Genomic DNA, 23,956 nt, shown 5'->3' with positions numbered 1-23,956 from the left:
TGGGAACACCTCTGGTGTGTAGTAGGCACAGGTTAATGGTCCTGTTGTATCTGGGTTGGTTAAGGTTAATGGTCCTGTTGTATCTGGGTTGGTTAAGGTTAACGGTCCTGTTGTGTCTGGGTTGGATAAGGTTAATGGTCCAGTTGCATCTTGGTTGGTAAAGTCAAAACATATGACTGCCTTATATGTGGAATACAAATTGTTTAGAAGATGGGTTTAATAGAGAGAAAACTTTCTTACTTACTTACTTACTTACTTACATACTACAGGATTTCGCCGAAAGGCAGTGCTATCGCGTAGCTTTCATTACAGGAAAATATAGTCAGGAAGAATCAATTGTATGAGTTACGTGTTGTCTAGTGCTGTGTATGAGGAGAAATGTGATGTCTGAGGACTGAAGAAAGCCAGCAGCCTTCTTGTTGGTGAGGTACAAAGTAAAGACAGTTGCTCGCGACAAAGTAGTGGCACTCGTCAACCACTGAAGTGCAGGTTCAAGTGCCCAGGGATAGAGAGAGAGAGAGAGAGAGAGAGAGAGAGAGAGAGAGAGAGAGAGAGAGAGAGAGAGAGAGAGAGAGAGAGAGAGTATAACTCTATAAAACTGTAACTATACAAGCATGTGCTCACAGTTCCGTATGGACTCCCCTGTATACACGTTTGTATGATGAGAAGCCCAACTGTTGACCCTAAGCAGTGGAGGTAAGTGGAAGGTATGGGATGGTCTGTGTACCTGGGATAGTCTGTGTACCAGGGATGGTCTGTGTACCTGGGATGGTCTGTGTACCTGGGATGGTCTATGTACCTGGGATGATCTGTGTACGTGGGATGGTCTGTGTATGTGGGATGGTCTGTGTACCTGGGATGGTCTGTGTACCTAGGATGATCTGTGCACCTGGGATGGTCTGTGGACGTGGGATGGTCTGTGTACGTGGAATGGTCTGTGTACCTGGGATGGTTTGTGTCCCTGGGATGGTCTGTGTGTATGAACAACAAACCTAACGAAAGAAATTGCAGACTGGAGTACCAGTTACTAGTACCAATTTTTTTTAAACCCTGTGATAATGTCGCGTTACCCATCCCATCCCATTCCGGCCCATTAGTGAAGGGCAAGATCCTCACACACACACACACACACACACACACACACACACACACACACACACACACACACATCACTAGTGAAAGTGATAGAGAGAGAGAGAAACAATTAGGTACATCAAGCTGAGGCTCTTCACTATGTTTATTTTACGATGTGGCTGGCTCCAGGTTAAGGGGAGGCTGGTAGACTGGTAGAGGCGGGGGGAAGAGAAAGTCAGTTGTCGTCTGAGGTAAGTGCTTGTAATCCCCCCTGTTGCTGCTGCTACTGCTGCTGCTGTTCTCGTTATTTACTCAGAAAAGTTTTAGTTTGTGTTTAGGGAAAACTGTTTGGTATCATGACACTGCTGTGGGAAGTAAAAGTAACGCGAATGGTTTCCAGTCTTTCTTTTTTCTGTAATTGTGAGTCTCATAAATTTATATCCCATAGATATTGGTCCTATGGATGTATGATGTATAGATGTGCGTCGTATAGATACGCAAACTATAAATGTACGTCCTATACATGTACATCCTATAGATGAACGTCCTACAGATACACAATTATAAATGTACGTCCTGTAGATGTACAACTATAAGAAGTACACGCTGTACATGTGCATCCTATAGATGTATATTCTATAAATGTACATCCTATACATATACATTCTACATATGTACATCCGATAGATGTACATCCCATAGAGGTACATCCTATAGGTGTACACACAGTAGTTGTATATCAGATAGATGTGCATCGTATACATTTGCGTCCTAAAATTAAGCGCCTTCCACGAAAATTCATAATAATTCCAATCGGTAAGATAATTTTTCACTATTATGCAGAGACAAAATTAATTCAGTCGTGTACTGGTTAGCGTTCTCGGGTGTAACGCATTCACAGGCCACCCAAGGTCGAGCTCATAGGTTCGAATCCTGTTCGCAGTAGTTGGTCCACAGTCAACCCAGATGTTCATCCACCCATAGGGATTGGTCGATAAAATGGGTACCTGGCTCAGGCTAGGATATATATATATATAAATATATATATATATATATATATATATATATATATATATATATATATATATATATATATATATATATATATATATATATATATATATATAAATGTGTGGAATGCGAGAACGTTATCTCGGAAAGCAAAAATTGGTATGTTTGAAGGGATAGTGGTTTCAACAATGTTATATGGTTTCGAGGCGTGGGCTATAGATAGGGTTGTACGGAGGAGGGTGGATGTGTTGGAAATGAGATGTTTGAGGACAATATGCGCTGTGAGGTGATTCGATCGAATAATGAATGAAAGGGTAAGAGAGATGTGTCTTAGTAAAAAGAGGGTGTATTGAAATGGTTTGGTCACATGGAGAGAATGAGTGAGGAAAGATTGACAAAGAGGATATATGTGTCAAAGGTGGAGGGAACGAGGAGAAGCGGGAGACCAAATTGGAGGTGGAAGGATGGAGTGAAAAAGATTTTCAGCAATCCGGACCTGAACATACAGGAGGGTGAAAGGCGTACAAGAAATAGAGTGAATTGGAGCGATGTGGTATACCAGTGTCAACGTGCTGTCAGTGGATTGAACCAGGGCATGTGAAGCGTCCTGGGTAAACTATGGAAAGTTTTATGGGTCTAGATGTGGAAAGGGAGCTGTAGTTTCGGTGCATTACACATGACAGCTAGAGACTGAGTGTGAACGAATGTGGCCTTCGTTGTCTTTTCCTAGCGCTACCTCGCGCGTGCGCGGGGGGAGGGGATGCCATTTCATGTGTGGCGGGGAGGCGACGGTAATGGATGAAGGCAGCATATATGAATATGTACATGTGTATATATGTATATACCTGTGTATGTATATGTATGTATACGTTGAAATGTGTAGGTATGTATATGTGCGTGTGTGGGCGTCTATGTGTGTACATGTGTATGTGGGTGGATTGGGTTATTCTCTCGTCTATTTCCTTGCGCTACCTCGCTAACGCGGGAGACCCCGACAAAGTATAATATATATATATATATATATATATATATATATATATATATATATATATATATATATATATATATATATATATATATATATTATATATATTTTTTTTCTTTCTTTTTTTGCTTTGTCGCTGTCTCCCGCGTTTGCGAGATAGCGCAAGGAAACAGACGAAATAAATGGCCCAACCCACCCCCATACACATGTATATACATACGTCCACACACGCAAATATACATACCTACACAGCTTTCCATGGTTTACCCCAGACGCTTCACATGCCCTGATTCAATCCACTGACAGCACGTCAACCTCGGTATACCACATCGATCCAATTCACTCTATTCCTTGCCCTCCTTTCACCCTCCTGCATATTCAGGCTCTTGGTCAATCTTTCCCCACTCATTCTCTCCATGTGACCAAACCACTTCAAAACACCCTCTTCTGCTCTCTCAACCACACTCTTTTTATTTCCACACATCTCTCTCACCCTTACATTACTCACTCGATCAAACCACCTCACAACACATATTGTCCTCAAACATCTCATTTCCAGCACATCCATCCTCCTGCGCACAACTCTATCTATAGCCCACGCCTCGCAACCATACAACATTGTTGGAACCACTATTCCTTCAAACATACCCATTTTTGCTTTCCGAGATAATGTTCTCGACTTCCACACATTCTTCAAGGCTCCCAGAATTTTCGCCCCCTCCTCCACCCTATGATCCACTTCCGCTTCCATGGTTCCATCCGCTGCCAGATCCACTCCCAGATATCTAAAACACTTTACTTCCTCCAGTTTTTCTCCATTCAAACTTACCTCCCAATTGACTTGACCCTCAACCCTGCTGTACCTAATAACCTTGCTCTTATTCACATTTACTCTTAACTTTCTTCTTTCACACACTTTACCAAACTCAGTCACCAGCCTTCTGCAGTTTCTTACATGAATCAGCCACCAGAGCGGTATCATCAGCGAACAACAACTGACTCACTTCCCAAGCTCTCTCATCCACAACAGACTGCATACTTGCCCCTCTTTCCAAAACTCTTGCATTCACCTCCCTAACAACCCCATCCATAAACAAATTAAACAACCATGGAGACATCACACACCCCTGCCGCAAACCTATATTCACTGAGAACCAATCACTTTCCTCTCTTCCTACACGTACACATGCCTTACATCCTCGATAAAAACTTTTCACTGCTTCTAACAACTTGCCTCCCACACCATATATTCTTAAAACCTTCCGCAGAGCATCTCTATCAACTCTGTCATATCCCTTCTCCAGATCCATAAATGCTACATACAAATCCATTTGCTTTTCTAGATATTTCTCACATACATTCTTCAAAGCAAACACCTGATCCACACATCCTCAACCACTTCTGAAACCTCACTGCTCTTCCCCAAATTGATGCTCTGTACATTAGCTCCCCATTAGCCCCCTTCACTGAAGTTCCCATTTGCTCCCTTGTCTTACGCACTTTATTTACCTCCTTCCAAAACATCTTTTTATTCTTCCCTAAAATTTAATGATACTCTCTCACCCCAACTCTCATTTGCCCTCTTTTTCACCTCTTGCACCTTTCTCTTGACCTCCAGCCTCTTTCTTTTATACCTCTCCCACTCATTTGCACTTTTTCCCTACAAAAATCGTCCAAATGCCTCTCTCTTCTCTTTCACTAATAATCTTACTTCTTCATCCCACCACTCACTACCTTTTCTAATCAACTCACCTCCCACGCTTCTCATGCCACAAGCATCTTTTGCGCAAGCCATCACTGCTTCCCTAAATACATCCCATTCCTCCCCCACTCCCCTTACCTCCTTTGTTCTCACCTTTTTCCATTCTGTACTCAGCCTCTCCTGGTACTTCCTCACACAAATCTCCTTCTCAAGCTCACTTACTCTCACCACTCTCTTCACCCCAACATTCTCTCTTCTTTTCTGAAAACCCCCACAAATCTTCACCTTCGCCTCCACAAGATAATGATCAGACATCCCTCCAGTTGCACCTCTCAGCACATTAACATCCAAAAGTCTCTCTTTCGTGCGTCTATCAATTAACACGTAATCCATTAACGCTCTCTGGCCATCTCTCCTACTTACATACGTATACTTATGTATATCTCTCTTTTTAAACCAGGTATTCCCAATCACCAGTCCTTTTTCAGCACATAAATCTACAAGCTCTTCACCATTTCCATTTACAACACTGAATACCCCATGTATACCAATTATTCCCTCAACTGCCACATTACTCACCTTTGCATTCAAATCACCCATCACTATAACCCGGTCTTGTGCATCAAAACCACTAACACACTCATTCAGCTGCTCCCAAAACACTTGCCTCTCATGATCTTTCTTCTCATGCCCAGGTGCATATGCACCAATAATCACCCATCTCTCTCCATCAACTTTCAGTTTTACCCATATCAATCTAGAATTTACTTTCTTACACTCTATCACATACTCCCACCACTCATGTTTCAGGAGTAGTGCTACTCCTTCCCTTGCTCTTGTCCTCTCACTAACCCCTGACTTTACTCCCAAGACATTCCCAAACCACTCTTCCTCTTTACCCTCGAGCTTCGTTTCACTCAGAGCCAAAACATCCAGGTTCCTTTCCTCAAACAGTCCTCTGTTCTTAACGCGACTTCGCCAATGCGGGAGATGGTGAATAGTATACATATATACAGAGATAGATAGATAGAGAGAGAGAGAGAGAGAGAGAGAGAGAGAGAGAGAGAGAGAGAGAGAGAGAGAGAGAGAGAGAGAGAGAGAGAGAGAATTACAAGGGAAGACAATATAACCTGAAGGAGAAAGTAGGAAAGTAGAAGAAAGTTTTGGAAAGCCTTGCTCACAATGTCATCACCTCAACATGCCTCTCCTCAGGCGACTTCAACACTCTTTGAAAAGTGATCATTGACAGATTTCGACGATCATTAAAAAAGTACGTATAATTTTCTTTTCTGAAGGAGAAAAGCGCATATATATATGAGTCAGTTGTTGTTCGCTGATGATACAGCGCTGGTGGCTGATTCATGTGAGAAACTGCAGAAGCTGGTGACTGAGTTTGGTAAAGTGTGTGAAAGAAGAAAGTTAAGAGTATTGTGAATAAGAGCAAGGTTATTAGGTACAGTAGGGTTGAGGGTCAAGTCAATTGGGAGGTAAGTTTGAATGGAGAAAAACTGGAGGAAGTAAAGTGTTTTAGATATCTGGGAGTGGATCTGGCAGCGGATGGAACCATGGAAGCGGAAGTGGATCATAGGGTGGGGGAGGGGGCGAAAATTCTGGGGGCCTTGAAGAATGTGTGGAAGTCGAGAACATTATCTCGGGAAGCAAAAATGGCTATGTTTGAAGGAATAGTGGTTCCAACAATGTTGTATGGTTGCGAGGCGTGGGCTATGGATAGAGTTGTGCGCAGGAGGATGGATGTGCTGGAAATGAGATGTTTGAGGACAATGTGTGGTGTGAGGTGGTTTGATCGAGTAAGTAACGTAAGGGTAAGAGAGATGTGTGGAAATAAAAAGAGCGTGGTTGAGAGAGCAGAAGAGGGTGTTTTGAAGTGGTTTGGGCACATGGAGAGAATGAGTGAGGAAAGATTGACCAAGAGGATATATGTGTCGGAGGTGGAGGGAACGAGGAGAAGATGGAGATCAAATTGGAGGTGGAAAGATGGAGTGAAAAAGATTTTGTTATATATATATATATAAAGCGAATCATAGGGTGGGGGAGGGGGCGAAAATCCTGGGAGCCTTGAAGAATGTGTGGAAGTCGAGACATTATCTCGGAAAGCAAAAATGGGTATGTTTGAAGGAATAGTGGTTCCAACAATGTTGTATGGTTGCGAGGCGTGGGCTATGGACAGAGTTGTGCGCAGGAGGATGGATGTGCTGGAAATGAGATGTTTGAGGACAATGTGTGGTGTGAGGTGGTTTGATCGAGTAAGTAACGTAAGGGTAAGAGAGATGTGTGGAAATAAAAAGAGCGTGGTTGAGAGAGCAGAAGAGGGTGTTTTAAAATGGTTTGGGCACATGGAGAGAATGAGTGAGGAAAGATTGACCAAGAGGATATATGTGTTGGAGGTGGAGGGAACGAGGAGAAGTGGGAGACCAAATTGGAGGTGGAAAGATGGAGTGACAAAGATTTTGTGTGATCGGGGCCTGAACATGCAGGAGGGTGAAAGAAGGGCAAGGAATAGAGTGAATTGGATCGATGTGGTATACCGGGGTTGACGTGCTGTCAGTGGATTGAATCAGGGCATGTGAAGCGTCTGGGGTAAACCATGGAAAGCTGTGTAGGTATGTATATTTGCGTGTGTGGACGTATGTATATACATGTGTATGGGGGTGGGTTGGGCCATTTCTTTCGTCTGTTTCCTTGCGCTACCTCGCAAACGCGGGAGACAGCGACAAAGCAAAAAAAAAAAAAAAAATATATATATATATATATATATATATATATATATATATATATATATATATATATATATATATATATATATATATATATACACACACAAGCAAATATACATGCCTATACATCTCACTGTATACATATATATACCCATACAGACATATACATATATATCCACGTACATAATTCATACTGTCTGCCTTTATTCATTCCCATCGCCACCCCGCCACACATGGAATAACAACACCCTCCCCCCTCATGTGTGCGGGGTAGCGCTAGGAAAAGACAACAAAGACCCCATTCGTTCACACTCAGTCTCTAGCTGTCATGTAATAATGCACTATTTATATATTATATATCATCATCAACAAACTCTGGACTGCAAATACGTATTGCCCTAAGGAACATAGATTGAAGTGATGATGATTTAACTGTCATGTTGAGATGAGTAATAATGGATATATGAGCATACATTGGTGGGTTTTCTGTATATGCTAAACTTAAACTTGTTTCCTTGTCTATGGATCATGCAATCTAAAAATGGTAACATACCATTATTTTCATTTTCTACAGTAAATTTGATGGAACGTACTAAATTGTTAAGCAAGGGGAGAAATATTTGTAAATTTTCATTTGTTGGCCAAACACAAAGAACATCATCTACTCATCTACATACCTAAACCAAATTGCATTAGAAGGTAACATATCCTTTAGTAATTTTGTTTCAAAAAAACTCCATATAAAGATTACTTAGTACAGGTGAAAGAGGGTTACCCATTGCCATACCAAATTTTTGAGGATAATAATCTCCATTAGATTGAAATACACAGTCTTTTATACACAGAGGAGGAGGGAACGAGGAGAAGTGGGAGACCGAATTGGAGGTAGAAATATGGAGTGAAAAAGATTTTAAGTGATCGGGGCCTAAACATGCACGAGGGTGAAAGGTGTGCAGGGAGTGAATTGGAACGATGTGGCATACCGGGGTCAACGTGCTGTCAGTGGATTGAACCAGGGCATGTGAAGCGTCTGGGGTAAACCATGGAAAGTTCTGTGGGGCCTGGATGTGGAAAGGGAGCTGTGGTTTCGGTGCATTATACATGACAGCTAGTGACTGAGTGTGAACGAATGTGGCCTTTGTTGTGTCTTCCTAGTGCTACCTCGCGCACATGCGGGGAGAGGGGGTTGTCATTTCATGTGTGGCGGGGTGGTGACGGGAATGAATAAGGGCAGACAGTATGAATTATGTACATATATATATATATATATATATATATATATATATATATATATATATATATATATATATATATATATATATATATATATATATATATATATATATATATTATCCCTGGGGATAGGGGATTAAGAGTACTTCCCACGCATTCCCTGCGTGTCGTAGAAGGCGACTAAAAGGGGAGGGAGCGGGGGGCTGGAAATCCTCCCCTCTCGGTTTTTTTTTTTTTTAATTTTCCAAAAGAAGGAACAGAGAATTGGGCCAGGTGAGGGTATTCCCTCAAAGGCCCAGTCCTCTGTTCTTGGCGCTACCTCGCTGATGCGGGAAATGGCGAATAGTTTGAAAGAAAGAAAGATATATATATATATATATATATATATATATATATATATATATATATATATATATATATATATATATATATATATATATATATATATATATAATATATATATATATATGTCTGTGTATGTAAATATATGTATACGTTGAGATGTATAGGTATGTATATGTGCGTGTGTGGACGTGTATGTATATACGTGTATGTGGGTGAGTTGGGCCATTCTTTCTCTACTGTTACTGGCTCTACTACTACTGGCACTATTGTTACTGGTTATACTACTACTATTGGCACTTTTGCTACTGGCTCTACTCCTACTGGCTCTACTACAACTGGCTCTACTACTATTGGTACTACTGCTACTGGTTTTACCACTACTGGCTCTACTACTACTGGTACTACTCTACTTGCTCTACTGTTACTGGCTCTACTACTACTGGCACTAGTGCTACAGGTTTTACTGCTACTGGCTTTACTACTACTGGCTCTATTGCTACTGGCTCTACTGCTACTGGCTTTACTACTACTGGCTCTATTGCTACTGGCTCTACTGCTACTGGCTTTACTACTACTGGCTCTATTGCTACTGTTTCTACTGCTACTGGCTTTACTATTACTGGTTCTATTGCTACTGGCTCTACTGCTACTGGCTTTACTACTACCTGCTCTATTGCTACTGGCTCTACTGCTACTTGCTCTACTACAATTGGCTCTACTACTATTGGTATTACTGCTACTGGCTTTACTACTACTGGCTCTACTGCTACTGGCACTACTACTACTGGCTCTACTACTACTGGTACTCCTGCTACTGGCTTTACTATTACTGGCTCTATTGCTACTAGTTTTAGTATTACTGGCTCTATTGATACTGGCTCTGCTGCTACTGGCTTTACTACTACTGGGTCTACTACTATTGGTACTACTGCTACTGGCTCTACTACTACTGGCACTGTTGCTACTGGCTCTACTGCCACTGGCTGTACTGTTACTGGCACTATTGCTACTGGCTTTACTGCTACTGGCTTTACTGCTACTGGCTCTCTACAACTGGCCTTACTACTACTGGAACTACTGCTACTGGCTCTACTGCTGCTGACTATACTACTACTGGCAATATTGCTACTGGCTCTCTTGCTACTGGCTCTACTGCTTCTGACTTTACTACTACTGCCACTACTGCTACTGGCTCTATTGCTACTGGCTCTACTGCTACTGGCTTTACTATAACTGGCTCTGTTGCTACTGGCTCTACTGCTACTGGCTTTACTACTACTGGCTCTATTGCTACTGGCTCTACTGCTACTGAATCTAGTACAACAGGCTCTACTACAATTGGTACTACTGCTACTGGTACTACTGCTACCGGCTGTACTACTACTGGCTCTACTACTACTGGTACTACTGCTACTGGCTTTACTATTACTGGCTCTACTGCTACTAGTTTTAGTATTACTGGCTCTATTGATACTGGCTCTACTGCTACTGGCTTTACTACTACTGGGTCTACTACTACTGGTACTACTGCTACTGGCTCTACTGCTACTGGCTCTCTTGTTACTGCCTTTACTGCTACTGTAACTCCTATTCTTCTGTCTCCCCACCTGATCGATCTATTGTTAGCTCTACAACTCATAAAGCCGCTCTCTTGGGTACCTTGTATCCCCCTGACTCGGGATGATTTTGCGTCCAATCCTCCGACCTCATCCCCTCCCACTGGCCCAATACCACTTCCTATATTTCTCTCATTTAGGGTCTTCCAGGTCCTCTCCCATCTTCAGATGGACGAGTGTGGTTCACATGGCTTACCTCTTTGGTCTCTAAGGGAGTGCGTCTCTGAGCTAGCACCAACCCTTCCTTGCCTGTTTCACAAGCCCAAAACCCCGACTTTCCCTTCTCCTTGAAAGCACGCGCTAGTGCAGCCCATTACTAAGAAAGTAGACAGCTGTAACCTCTCCAATTACTGCCCCATCACACTCACTTCTGCTGTCTCTAGAGTATTTGAAACTCTCCTAAATTCTCACATTCCCAAAACACTTAGGAACCCAATTCGTTCTTTCAAATCACCAGTATGGAATTTACAATGATGATCTCTCTTATGTCACTCACCTCTGGTGTTTCTCTCTCATGGATTTTCGTGAAACTTTGGTCGTGGCGTAAGGCTCTGATTTCTAAACTTCCTTCCTTGGGTTTCACTGCTGGCAGCGTGAAGGGGGGTACACCACACAGGGTGAGGGGGGTACTCCATCCCACATGGGGGTACACCATCCCACATGGGGGGTACACCATCCCACATTGGGGGGGTACTCCATCCCACATGAAGGGGGGTACACCATCCCACATGAAGGGGGTACACCATCCCACATGGGGGGGTACACCATCCCACATGAAGGGGGGTACACCATCCCACAGTCACCATCCCACATGGGGGGGTACACCATCCCACATGAAGGGGGGTACACCATCCCACATTGGGGGGGTACTCCATCCCACATGGGGGGTACACCATCCCACATGGGGGGTTACACCATCCCACATGGGGGGTAAACCATCCCACATGGGGGGGTACACCATCCCACATGAGGGAGGGGGTACACCATCCCACATGAAGGGGTACACCATCCCACATGGGGGGTACACCATCCCACATGAAGGGGGGTACACCATCCCACATGAAGGGGGGTACACCATCCCACATGAAGGGGGGTACACCATCCCACATGAAGGGGTACACCATCCAACATGGGGGGGTACACCATCCCACATGAAGGGGGGTACACCATCCCACATGAAGGGGTACACCATCCCACATGAAGGGGTACACCATCCCACATGAAGGGGTACACCATCCCACATGAAGGGGGGTACACCATCCCACATGAGGGAGGGGGTACACCATCCCACATGAAGGGGGGTACACCATCCCACATGAAGGGGGGTACACCATCCCACATGAAGGGGTACACCATCCAACATGGGGGGTACACCATCCCACATGAGGGAGGGGGTACACCATCCAACATGGGGGGGTACACCATCCAGCGTGAGAGGGGGTAATGACAGTTATAAACAGCTGACGAGGTGCCAGAGTCATGCAGTGTGACCTCAGTGTTACCTAAACAAGGCGTGATGACCCCGACCCGGATATGACGACAGTGCCGTCTGAAAAGTAAGCTAACCTCATCCTTCACATCCTGGCCATTGTGTGTGTATGAGAGAGAGAGAGAGAGAGAGAGAGAGAGAGAGAGAGAGAGAGAGAGAGAGAGAGAGAGAGAGAGAGAGTGTGTGTGTGTGTAGGGCGTGGGGGGGGGGAGGCGGGGATGAATTGACAGGTGGAGAAAACGCTGAAGTGTTGGTGACGAGCGCCAGCTGTTGTATGGTCCCGTAGAAAATGGTGGTAATGTTGTTGGCTGGCAGCTGTTGTATCGTCCCGTGGAAGATGATGGCAATGGTTCACTGCCTTTTATTGTACTGTATAGCTGTGCTTCATATATCGCTCGACCACTATTGTCTAGCAGTGCATCATATATCGCTCGACACACATTGGTATAGCAGTGCATCATAGATATCGCTCGCCAACTATTGTAAAGCTGTGCCATCATATATCGCCTCGACCCACTAATAGTCTAGCAGTGTCATCATATACGTCGACCTATAGCTTATCGCCTCGACCACTATTGTATAGCTGTGCTTCATATATCGCTCGACCACTATTGTCTAGCAGTGCATCATATATCGCTCGACCACTATTGTATAGCTGTGCTTCTTATATCGCTCGACCACTGTTGTATAGCTGTGCTTCATATATTGCTCGACCACTATTGTATAGCTGTGTTTCATATATCGCTCGACCACTATTGTATAGCTGTGCTTCATATATCGCTCGACCACTATTGTATAGCTGTGCTTCTTATATCGCTCGACCACTGTTGTATAGCTGTGCTTCATATATTGCTCGACCACTATTGTATAGCTGTGCTTCATATATTGCTCGACCACTATTGTATAGCTGTGCTTCATATATCGCTCGACCACTATTGTATAGCTGTGCTTCTTATATCGCTCGACCACTGTTGTATAGCTGTGCTTCATATATTGCTCGACCACTATTGTATAGCTGTGCTTCTTATATCGCTCGACCACTGTTGTATAGCTGTGCTTCATATATCGCTCGACCACTATTGTATAGCTGTGTTTCTTATATCGCTCGACCACTATTGTCTAGCTGCGTTTCATATATCGCTGGAGCACTATTGTCTAGCTGCGTTTCATATATCGCTGGAGCACTATTGTCTAGCTGCGTTTCATATATCGCTGGAGCACTATTGTCTAGCTGCGTTTCATATATCGCTGGAGCACTATTGTCTAGCTGCGTTTCATATATCGCTGGAGCACTATTGTCTAGCTGCGTTTCATATATCGCTGGAGCACTATTGTCTAGCTGCGTTTCATATATCGCTGGAGCACTATCGTCTAGCTGCGTTTCATATATCGCTGGAGCACTATTGTCTAGTTGCGTTTCATATATCTTTCGAGAGTATTGTCTAGCTGTGCTTCATATATCGCTCAACCACTACTAAATAGCTAAGCCATCTCCCCCCCCCCCCCCAACTAACAGAGCCTCTTAAACCACCTCCTGTCATGTGGACACCATATCTGACCAGTCATATGGACACCATGGATGATCATTCATGTGGACACCATGGATGACCAGTCATGTGGACACCTTATCTGTCTAGTTATGTGGACACCATGGATGATCATTCATGTGGACACCATGTATGAGCAGTCAAGTGTCCATCATCTCCGACCAGTCAAACGGACACCTTAGTTGATCACTCATGTGGACACCATAGATGACTAGTCATGTGGACACCATAGATGACCAGTTTTTTGGACATCTTGTCTGACCAGTCATGTGGACACCATGTTTGACCAGTCACGTGGACGCCATGCCTGACCAGTCATCTGGACACCACGGATGATCAGTCACATGGACACCATGGATGACCAGTCATGTGGACACCATGGATGACCAGTCATGTGGACACCATAGATGACTAGTCATGTGGACACCATAGATGACCAGTCATGTGGACACCATGGATGACCAGTCATGTGGACACCATGGATGACCAGTCATGTGGACACCATGGATGACCAGTCATGTGGACACCATGTTTGACCAGTCACGTGGACGCCATGCCTGACCAGTCATCTGGACACCACGGATGATCAGTCACATGGACACCATGTCTGACCAGTCACATGGACACCATGTCTGACCAGTCACATGGACACCATGGATGACCAGTCATGTGGACACCATGGATGACAAGTCATGTGGACACCATGGATGACAAGTCATGTGGACTCCATGGATGACAAGTCATGTGGACTCCATGGATGACCAGTCATGTGGACACCATGGATGACAAGTCATGTGGACACCATGGATGACAAGTCATGTGGACTCCATGGATGACCAGTCATGTGAACACCATGGATGACAAGTCATGTGGACACCATGGATGACAAGTCATGTGGACACCATGGATGACAAGTCATGTGGACACCATGGATGACAAGTCATGTGGACTCCATGGATGACAAGTCATGTGGACACCATGGATGACAAGTCATGTGGACACCATGGATGACAAGTCATGTGGACACCATGGATGACCAGTCATGTGGACTCCATGTCTGATCAGTCATTTTGACCCTATGGATGTTCAGTCATGTGGACACCATTTTTGATCAGTCATTTGGACACCATGTCTGACCAGTCATGTGGACATCATGTCTGACCAGTCATGTGGACACCATGTTTGACCAATCATGTGGACACCATGTCTAACCAATGGATACCATATCTCACCAGTCATGTGTCCATCATGTCTGAACAGTCATGTGGACACCATGGATGACCAGTCTTTTGGACACGATGTCTGACCAGTCATGAGGACATCATGTCTGACCAATCATGTGGACACCATGTCTGACCAGTCATGAGGACACCATGTCTGACCAGTCATGAGGACACCATGTCTGACCAGTCATGAGGACACCATGTCTGACCAGTCATGTGGACACCATGGCTAGCTACATACGTTGCCCTGAATATATCTTTACTCGTTTGTTCACTAAAGATGAAACTTCCATTTTGACTTGGAAGAGACAGTGAATACCGTCTACCCACAAGCTATGTGCTGACATCATGGTATGTACTGATGGCATTGTAAACTATGCACTGATTTCATTGTAACGTATACACTGATGTTATGGAAGACTATGTACTGATATCATGGTAGACTAAGTACAGGTGTCATGGTTGACTATGTACAGTATGTACAGGTGTTATGGTAGACTATGTACAGGTGTCATGGTAGACTATGTACAGGTGTCATGGTAGACTATGTACAGGTGTTATGGTAGACTATGTACAGGTGTCATGATAGACTATGTACAGGTGTTATGATAGACTGTGTGCAGGTGTCATGATAGACTATGTACAGGTGTCATGGTAGACTATGTACAGGTGTCATGGTAGACTATGCACAGGTGTCATGGTAGACTATGTACAGGTGTCATGGTAGACTATGTACAGGTGTCATGGTAGACTATGTACAGGTGTCATGGTAGACTATGTACAAGTGTCATGGTAGGCTATGTACATGTTCATGGTAGACTATGTACAAGTGTCATGGTAGGCTATGTACAGGTGTCATGGTAGACTATGTACAGGTGTCATGGTAGACTATGTACAGGTGTCATGGTAGACTATGTACCGGTGTCATGGTAGACTATGTACAAGTGTCATGGTAGACTATGTACAGGTGTCATGGTAGACTATGTACAGGTGTCATGGTAGACTATGTATAAGTGTCATGGTAGACTATGTACAGGTGTCATGGTAGACTATGTACAGGTGTCATGGTAGACTATGTACAAGTGTCATGGTAGGCTATGTACATGTGTCATGGTAGACTATGTACAAGTGTCATGGTAGGCTATGTACAGGTGTCATGGTAGACTATGTACATGTGTCATGGTAGACTATGTACAGGTGTCATGGTAGACTATGTACAAGTGTCATGGTAGGCTATGTACAGGTGTCATGGTAGGCTATGTACAGGTGTCATAGTAGACTATGTACAAGTGTCATGGTAGACTATGTACAGGTGTCATGGTAGACTATGTACAGGTGTCATGGTAGACTATGTACAAGTGTCATGGTAGGCTATGTACAGGTGTCATGGAAGACTAAGTACAGGTGTCATGGTAGACTATGTACAGGTGTCATGGTAGACCATGTACAGGTGTCATGGTAGACTATGTACAAGTGTCATGGTAGACTATGTACAGGTGTCATGGTAGACTATGCACAGGTGTCATGGTAGACTATGCACAGGTGTCATGGTAGACTATGTACAAGTGTCATGGTAGGCTATGTACAAGTGTCATGATAGACTATGTACAGGTGTCATGGTAGACTATGATCAGGTGTCATGGTAGACAATGTACAGGTGTCATGGTAGACTATGTACAAGTGTCATGGTAGGCTATGTACAGGTGTCATGGTAGACTATGTACAGGTGTCATGGTAGTCTATGTACAGGTGTCATGGTAGACTATGTACTGGTGTCATGGTAGACTATGTACAAGTGTCATGGTAGACTGTGTACAGGTGTCATGGTAGACTATGTACAAGTGTCATGGTAGGCTATGTACAGGTGTCATGGTAGACTATGTACAAGTGTCATGGTAGACTATGTACAGGTGTCATGGTAGACTATGTACAAGTGTCATGGTAGGCTATGTGCAGGTGTCATGGTAGACTATGTACAGGTGTCATGGTAGACTATGTACAAGTGTCATGGTAGGCTATGTGCAGGTGTCATGGTAGACTATGTACAGGTGTCATGGTAGACTATGTACAAGTGTCATGGTAGGCTATGTGCAGGTGTCATGGTAGACTATGTACAGGTGTCATGGTAGACTATGTACAAGTGTCATGGTAGGCTATGTGCAGGTGTCATGGTAGACTATAATATTACTAGGGACATGGTAGACTATATCATGGGTACTCACCAGGTGGCGCGGTCCTGCTGGTCATGGTTGTTGTCAGTATGAGGAGGTAAGGTCGTGGCTCCGTACTGCTGGCCCGGCCTGGTGCTCGCTCCAGGCCTTCCCTCACCCCCGCCAGCCTCACTCTCGCTAAACTTCTCGTACTTTGCCATCGTTGTTGTTGTTGGTGTTGTTGTTGGTGTTGGTGGTGGTGGAGTCTAGCGTGTGGTGGAACTGTTGGTGTTGGTGATGACGGTGGTGGAGTCTAGCGTGTGGTGGAACTGTTGGTGTTGGTGATGACGGTGGTGGAGGCTAGCGTGTGGTGGAACTGTTGGTGTTGGTGATGACGGTGGTGGAGTCTAGCGTGTGGTGGAACTGTTGGTGTTGGTGATGACGGTGGTGGAGTCTAGCGTGTGGTGGAACTGTTGGTGTTGGTGATGACGGTGGTGGAGTCTAGCGTGTGGTGGAACTGTTGGTGTTGGTGATGACGGTGGTGGAGGCTAGCGTGTGGTGGAACTGTTGGTGTTGGTGATGACGGTGTTGGAGTCTAGCGTGTGGTGGACTGTTGGTGTTGGTGATGACGGTGGTGGAGGCTAGCGAGGGCAAGGTGGTGGAAGTAGTGGTTTAATGGTAAACATATGTGCTGAAGTGGGAGGTTTGCTTGGAAATGTGGAGTTGACGAGGGAGTAAGAAACAGAAGTTTAGTTCTGCTGCTCTGGATGTATCCAGCTCTCGATCACATACGATTTGCCATAAGTCGCCAGAAACACTGTTCATAACGCACTAGCTGCTGTGTCACGTATGCTGGTAACACTGTTGGTAACACTCTAGCTGCAGTGTCATGCATACACTGTGATGTTGGTAACACTGTTAGTAACGCAGGAGCTGCAGTATCTGATATACACTGTGATATGAGCACCGTTGGTAACACTTGCCACAGGGTCACAACAACACTGTGATGGTTATGCTGCTGTCTTACGTCACAGTTTAGTAACGGGAGAATGTGAGGTGATAACGGTAACGGGAGTAACGTGAGGTGACAGCACAGTACACTATTTCAGAGGAAGTGGAGCGCACACACACAGACCAGCACCACAGCTTTCCCTTCGGTTGCCAGGACCAACACTTCCCTCCTCTCTCTCTCTCTCTCTCTCAACAATGTCTATTTCACCAGATTTTCTCGTGTTCAGTCATGAACCAGGTTGACTGGTCACTCCTCTATAGCGTCACTGTATCACTGATCACTCAGGTATAGAATCACTGTATCACTGTCATGCTACGGCAAGGTGCAGTGACGAGACCTGCAGTTCTGAGCATGTGAGCTGGGCCGCTTGCTGTCTAGCAGTGAGAGTTGCAGCACGCGCGTACCACGGGTTGCCACGAGCGTCGTGAGGGAAGGGTGGGTGGGTGGGGGGGGTGCTGGCTGGTGAAGGGGGTTGTGAAGGGGGTGGTAGAGGCTGGTGAAGGAAGAGGTTTGTGAATTGGATAGTGGAGGAAATGGTGTATGGTGGTGGTGAGGGTGGTGGAGACTGGTGGAGGTGGTGATGAAGGGATTGGTGGAGAAATTGGTGGAGGGATTAATGGAGGGATTAGTGGAGGGATTCGGGGAGGAAGTGGTGGAGGGGTTGGAAGCTGGAAGAGGTAGTGGTGGAAGGGGTGGTGAAAGGGGGGCTGTTAGAGGGAGTGGTGGAAGAAAGTGAAAGGGATGGTTGATGCTAATGGAGGGGTTGGTGGAGGCTTGTGGAGAAGGTAGTTGAGGCTGACGGAAGAGATGGTGGAAGGGTTAGTGGAATGAGAAGGAGTGGAAGAATGAGCATGAGAAAGAAAATGGAGAAGTGAAGGAAAGCAGTGTTGGGGTTACCATACATGGTAGGAGGCAGTGTTGGGGCTACCATAAATGGTAAGAGGCAGTGTTGGGGTTACCATACATGGTAAGAGGCAGTGTTGGGGTTACCATGCATGGTAGGAGGCACTGTTGGGGTTACCATACATAGTTATGAGGCAGTGTGGGGTTACCATACATGGTAGGAGGCAGTGTTGGGGTTACCATACATGGTAGGAGGCAGTGTTGGGGTTACCATACATGGTAGGAGGCAGTGTTGGGGTCACCATACATGGTAGGAGGCAGTGTTGGGGTTACCATACATGGTATTAGCTTTAGGCAGCCATTTGGCTGGAAAGCACAGCTTCGGTGTAGCAGATATTACTGGACCAGGAGGTCATAGCAGTAACGAGTGAATTAGTCATAAAAGAGCATTAGATCAAGGTAGGGCGGGCTGGGTATAAGCACATGAATGACATACATCTACACAGCCAGGGTGAAGATACAAGAAACTTTACATATCATATACTATGGTTTATGCATCATGCACTTGGTGCTAATTACTTGAACATTTAGTGATGAATAGCTACACCAATACAGTAGTTGACATACCAGATAGCCTAACGAGGAGAAACTGTGCTATTTACCTCCCTAGCTCTGCACTTGTTCATAGACTGTTTATGGCGTGTTTGGTGCAAGTCGATTGTGGTGACGAACGGCGGTCCGTAATTGGGGGGAAGGTCAGCAATTTACGACCATATACGCGACGAAAAGACAGGAAAAATAAGAACATAACATAAGAACATAAGAGGCGTTGTGCATTTATTTATGTTGAATTCCATTTTCCATGTACCCGCCCATTCTGACAATCTTATTCAAGTCCCTCTGTAAATTCACTGAATTTTCATCTGAGTCAATTACGACCCCTATTTATCATCGGCGAATTTACTAAAGTCGCTGGTTCTTCCCATTTCCAAATCGTTAACGTATATAACGAACAAGAGCGGCCCCAACACTGACCCCTGAGGAACACCAGTGGCTATATTGCCCCAGTCCGATGTAACTCCGTTGATGCAGACCCTCTGTTTAGTGTCAGTGAGCCACGCCCTAATCCAATTAAATACACAACCCTCGATGACGTGTGCAGCTATTTTTCCAAGCAGACGCTCATGAGGTACTCTGTCAAAAGCCTTGCTTAAGTCTAAGTATACCGTATCATAGCTCTTACCCTGATCAACAGTTTCAAATACTTTATTAATGAAGGAGAGAAGGTTACTGAGACATGATTTCCCTTTTGTAAACCCATGATGAGAATCCCTAATGAGATCATGATTCTCCAAGTGTTCCCGCATTTTGTCCGCTATAATTGATGCGAGAAATTTCCCCACAAGAGATGTCAAGCTGATAGGGTGACAATTAGAGGCAATGGATCTATCCCCTCTCTTAAAGATGGGAGCGACATCTGCTGTCATCCATTGCTTAGGAACTACACCTGATTCCAGAGATTGTTTGAACATATCTAAAAGCGGAACATTTACTTCCTCCTTACATTATCTCAAGGACCTCGCATAAATAGCATCTGGACCAGGACTCTTGTTTACTTTTAATCGTTCTATTTGTTTTAAAATATCAAATTGATTTATTTCCATATCGCATGTCTTCCCGCTCTCTCCCCCTGTAAATTTGCTCTAGAGCCGGAATGTTTGTATTCTCCTCCTGCGTAAATATATGAAGTGGTATTTTAAAACTTCGCACATTTCAATCTCACATCAACCAGATTGCGATTTCACAGGTCCAGGTTTCTCCCTAACCTTCGTTCTGAACAGCTGAAAAAAATCCTTTAGCATTGTTTTTTTTTTTTTTTTTGCTTCGTTAGCTATCGTACTCGTTAGTTATCTTGGCTTAAGTCATGTCTTTTAGCCTTTCTAATCTCTGATTTTACCATTCTCTTAATTTACGTTCGCTGATCAGTAAACTGTTTCCCCCTCAGTTTTACCTTGTACAAGCCCTTCTTCTGCCCTATAAGGTGTTGTATTCCATTATTCAGCCATTGTGGGTCATTATTGTTAGTCCTATGTTGTCTTTATGGAGTATTCAGTTCTTGTCCCTTAATCATTGTTACCTGGAACCTTTCTATGGCAACATCCACACTGTTAATGTCTCCTCTGCTTCACCCACACTTGACCTGACATTACCGCTAAGCTGACCTGAGTCACCTGACTGACCTGACCCCACACCAGCTGCACCGCTTGGTCCGTCTGACCTCACCCCACCTTCATTTAGTCCCACCCAATCAACACAAGCAAGGTATCGACGTAGCTCCACAAAATTGGCCTGACGAAAGTCGGGAACGAACATTTCATTCTCTTTCCTATTCACATCCTTCATCTTTCCTTCATCTATAAGGTTGTTTGCATTTGTCAGTAACAAATCTAACATGTTATCACCCTTGGTCCCCTTGGAAATGTGCTGGTTAGAAAACAATCTTGGACTGTCTCCATATAATCCTCTGGCCCAACATCTCTCGTATTATCTTCCCAGTTAATTGTACTGAAGTTAAAGTCACCTAGAATACATATATTTTGATCACAAACCTTCCTAATTTCGTCCCATAAAGATTTCCTTTTCAGGCTATCTAATCTGGGTGTCTGTATGATGCTTCTAATGATAACCTTTCATCGTTTTCATCTATTTCAGCCCAAATCGATTCTATTTGTTACGTTAATGTTACTCCTGTTACAGCTCTTCATGTTATCCTTAATATAAAGTGCTACCCCACCTCCTCTCTTATCATCACTATCAGTTATAAAAAGTTTATATCCATCAATAGAAAACTCTGCCAACAGATCCCTTTCTTCTAATTTCCTCCATGTTTCTGTTAAACATACAACATCTATTGATTCGGTGCTAACTATCGCCCTCAGATGATCCATCTCCTTTCTTAAACTCCTACAATTTGTATAGTATACATTAAGTCTTTTATAATTACCTACATTACCTCCCTTTCTTTTCTTGTATTTCTTGACACTTCCTTGATCAAACTTTTCTTGGCATTATGACTCTTGTTCCTTGACCCAAATAATCTAACGTAAAAAAGGCACCCTTGAAACCTCCCTCTCCAAACAACTGGCAAACTGAACCACTCCCGCCCTGGACCAATGTACCCCATCCCTAGCATACATTGAATCCCGGCCATAGAAGAAGTTCCGTTGGCCCAGGAAGGGGACGCCCCTCACCCTGCAATATGACGCCAACCTCAAGTTGACTCCAGTTGCCCGAGATAGCCAATCCCCCGACCTCCCTCCTGGGCAGGACTCTAAATACGGTAGCGATCCCTCCCTTTTGCTTAATCTTATCTATGGCCTCCCTATACTTGGCTAACATCCTCTCACTCTTACACTTGGCAACATCATCACTCCCTGCAGTCTGGTAGATCATGGATTTGACCCCATTTCCAGACAAGATGTCGTCTAACCAACCCGCTACATCGCCTATCCTCGCCCTAGAGCAACACACCCTCATCCTATTTTTCTATCCTTATTACAAAAAGTTTATCTAAATACCTGACCTGGCTGTCCTCTACAACCAGAATTTTATCTTGGGTCAAGGATTCAGCGTCTGCCCCTCCTTTTTCTTCCTCTACACCACTTCATCTTCCCCCGTTTCTTGTGTCAGCGGGGAGAAGCAATGTGTATATTGCATCTGTGTTGATGGTTGGGTGGTTTTCTTGAGCCGCATACGAGACCCCTTACTGGCCACCACTGTCCAACCCGAGCCACTGTTCTCAGCCGATCCGCTGTTATCTGCCTCCACTGAATCGCTGTTCTCTTCAGGTGTTATTCTAGGTACGTACGACACCCAAGTTTTCAAGTTCAGAGCCAAGATTACGATTTTCCTCGCTCACGGCTTCCACTTGTCCCTCTACTTCTGAAATCCTCCAACGGAGCGATCCCATACCACAGAACTACACTGAACCAATAGAAAATAATCGGCCTCCAAGTCCAGTCACCTGCCAGTCGGTCAGGCAGCTCACAGTCATCTGAAGACACAGTCCTAAGAATCTGCTAGTTACTCTTTCTTCGTTTGTTTTTCTCGATTGGAAAATTAATATATAATAGACAGGAAACTTCTGCAACTTTAAACAGACATAAACAAACTGATGGACTGGGCTTACAGGAGGCGAGTGATATTTGAAATAGATAAAGCGCAAAACTTTACATATCGGTGATGAAAACGAAAAGGCAAGCTACAGTATGAATTCCGTTGAGCTATAAAAGGAACGTAAATGAGAATAGAATTGGGTGTGATAATCTCTGGTGACCTAAAGTTAAGCAAGCAGTCCACAGAAGCAGGTAAAAGGGCGAGCAAAAATTCTTTACTTTACACGAAGGTCTGTTTATCTCAGTCAAGGGAATTTATCCCACACCTGTACTTCCTCTCTGTTCTGTTTCTGTTTAAAAACCATAAATTTTCCTTCTCCTTGGAAGCATGTATTGACACGTCCCATCCCTGAGAAGGGTGACCATTCTGACCCCTCGAACTATCGTCCTGTTGCTTTGACATCTACCGATTCCAAAGTTTTGCAATCCTTCCTCAGTTCCCATATTCTTAGACATTATCAATATCACAGTCTTGTCTTTGATGACCAGTAAGGCGAGATCCGCTGGTGATAGTCTTTCCCATCTTACTAATGTCTGGTCATCATCCCTGAAAGATTCTGGAGAATCCTGTTTCGTTGCCCTTGATGTATTCAAAGCTTTTGACAGCTCACTTTGCTCTCTCATATCTAGTTTCCTCTCAGGCGGATCTCTTTCCATGGTTGTTGATGGATCGGCCTCTCCCACTTTGTCGATCAACAGCGGCGTCCCTCAAAGTTCTGTCCTGTTTCCTACACATTATTTCCTTTCATCAACGATTTCCTCTCTTCCACTAATAACCAAACACACTCATACACTGACGACTCAGCAATGCATTCC

General features: G+C 44.3%; 2 protein-coding genes across 4 annotated transcripts in view; one reads left to right on the top strand and one right to left on the bottom strand.

Moving 5' to 3' along the window:
* LOC139756855 (carbohydrate sulfotransferase 6-like) overlaps positions 1-18,468 on the bottom strand; it is a 229,767-nt gene extending 211,299 nt beyond the window's left edge. The window contains exon 1 of the mRNA XM_071676695.1: positions 17,183-18,468. Coding sequence (XP_071532796.1) covers positions 17,183-17,331 — 149 coding nt within the window. The 5' untranslated portion in view covers positions 17,332-18,468. The remainder of the gene's footprint in view (positions 1-17,182) is intronic.
* LOC139756866 (solute carrier family 35 member G1) overlaps positions 1-23,956 on the top strand; it is a 268,287-nt gene that overhangs the window by 195,034 nt on the left and 49,297 nt on the right. The gene's annotated exons all lie outside the window — the stretch shown is intronic.

The sequence above is a fragment of the Panulirus ornatus genome, chromosome 2 (assembly GCF_036320965.1).
Source record: "Panulirus ornatus isolate Po-2019 chromosome 2, ASM3632096v1, whole genome shotgun sequence".
Lineage (NCBI taxonomy): Eukaryota > Metazoa > Arthropoda > Malacostraca > Decapoda > Palinuridae > Panulirus > Panulirus ornatus.
Note: the sequence above shows the minus strand (reverse complement) of the source record. Positions and strands in the feature narration are given on the sequence as shown.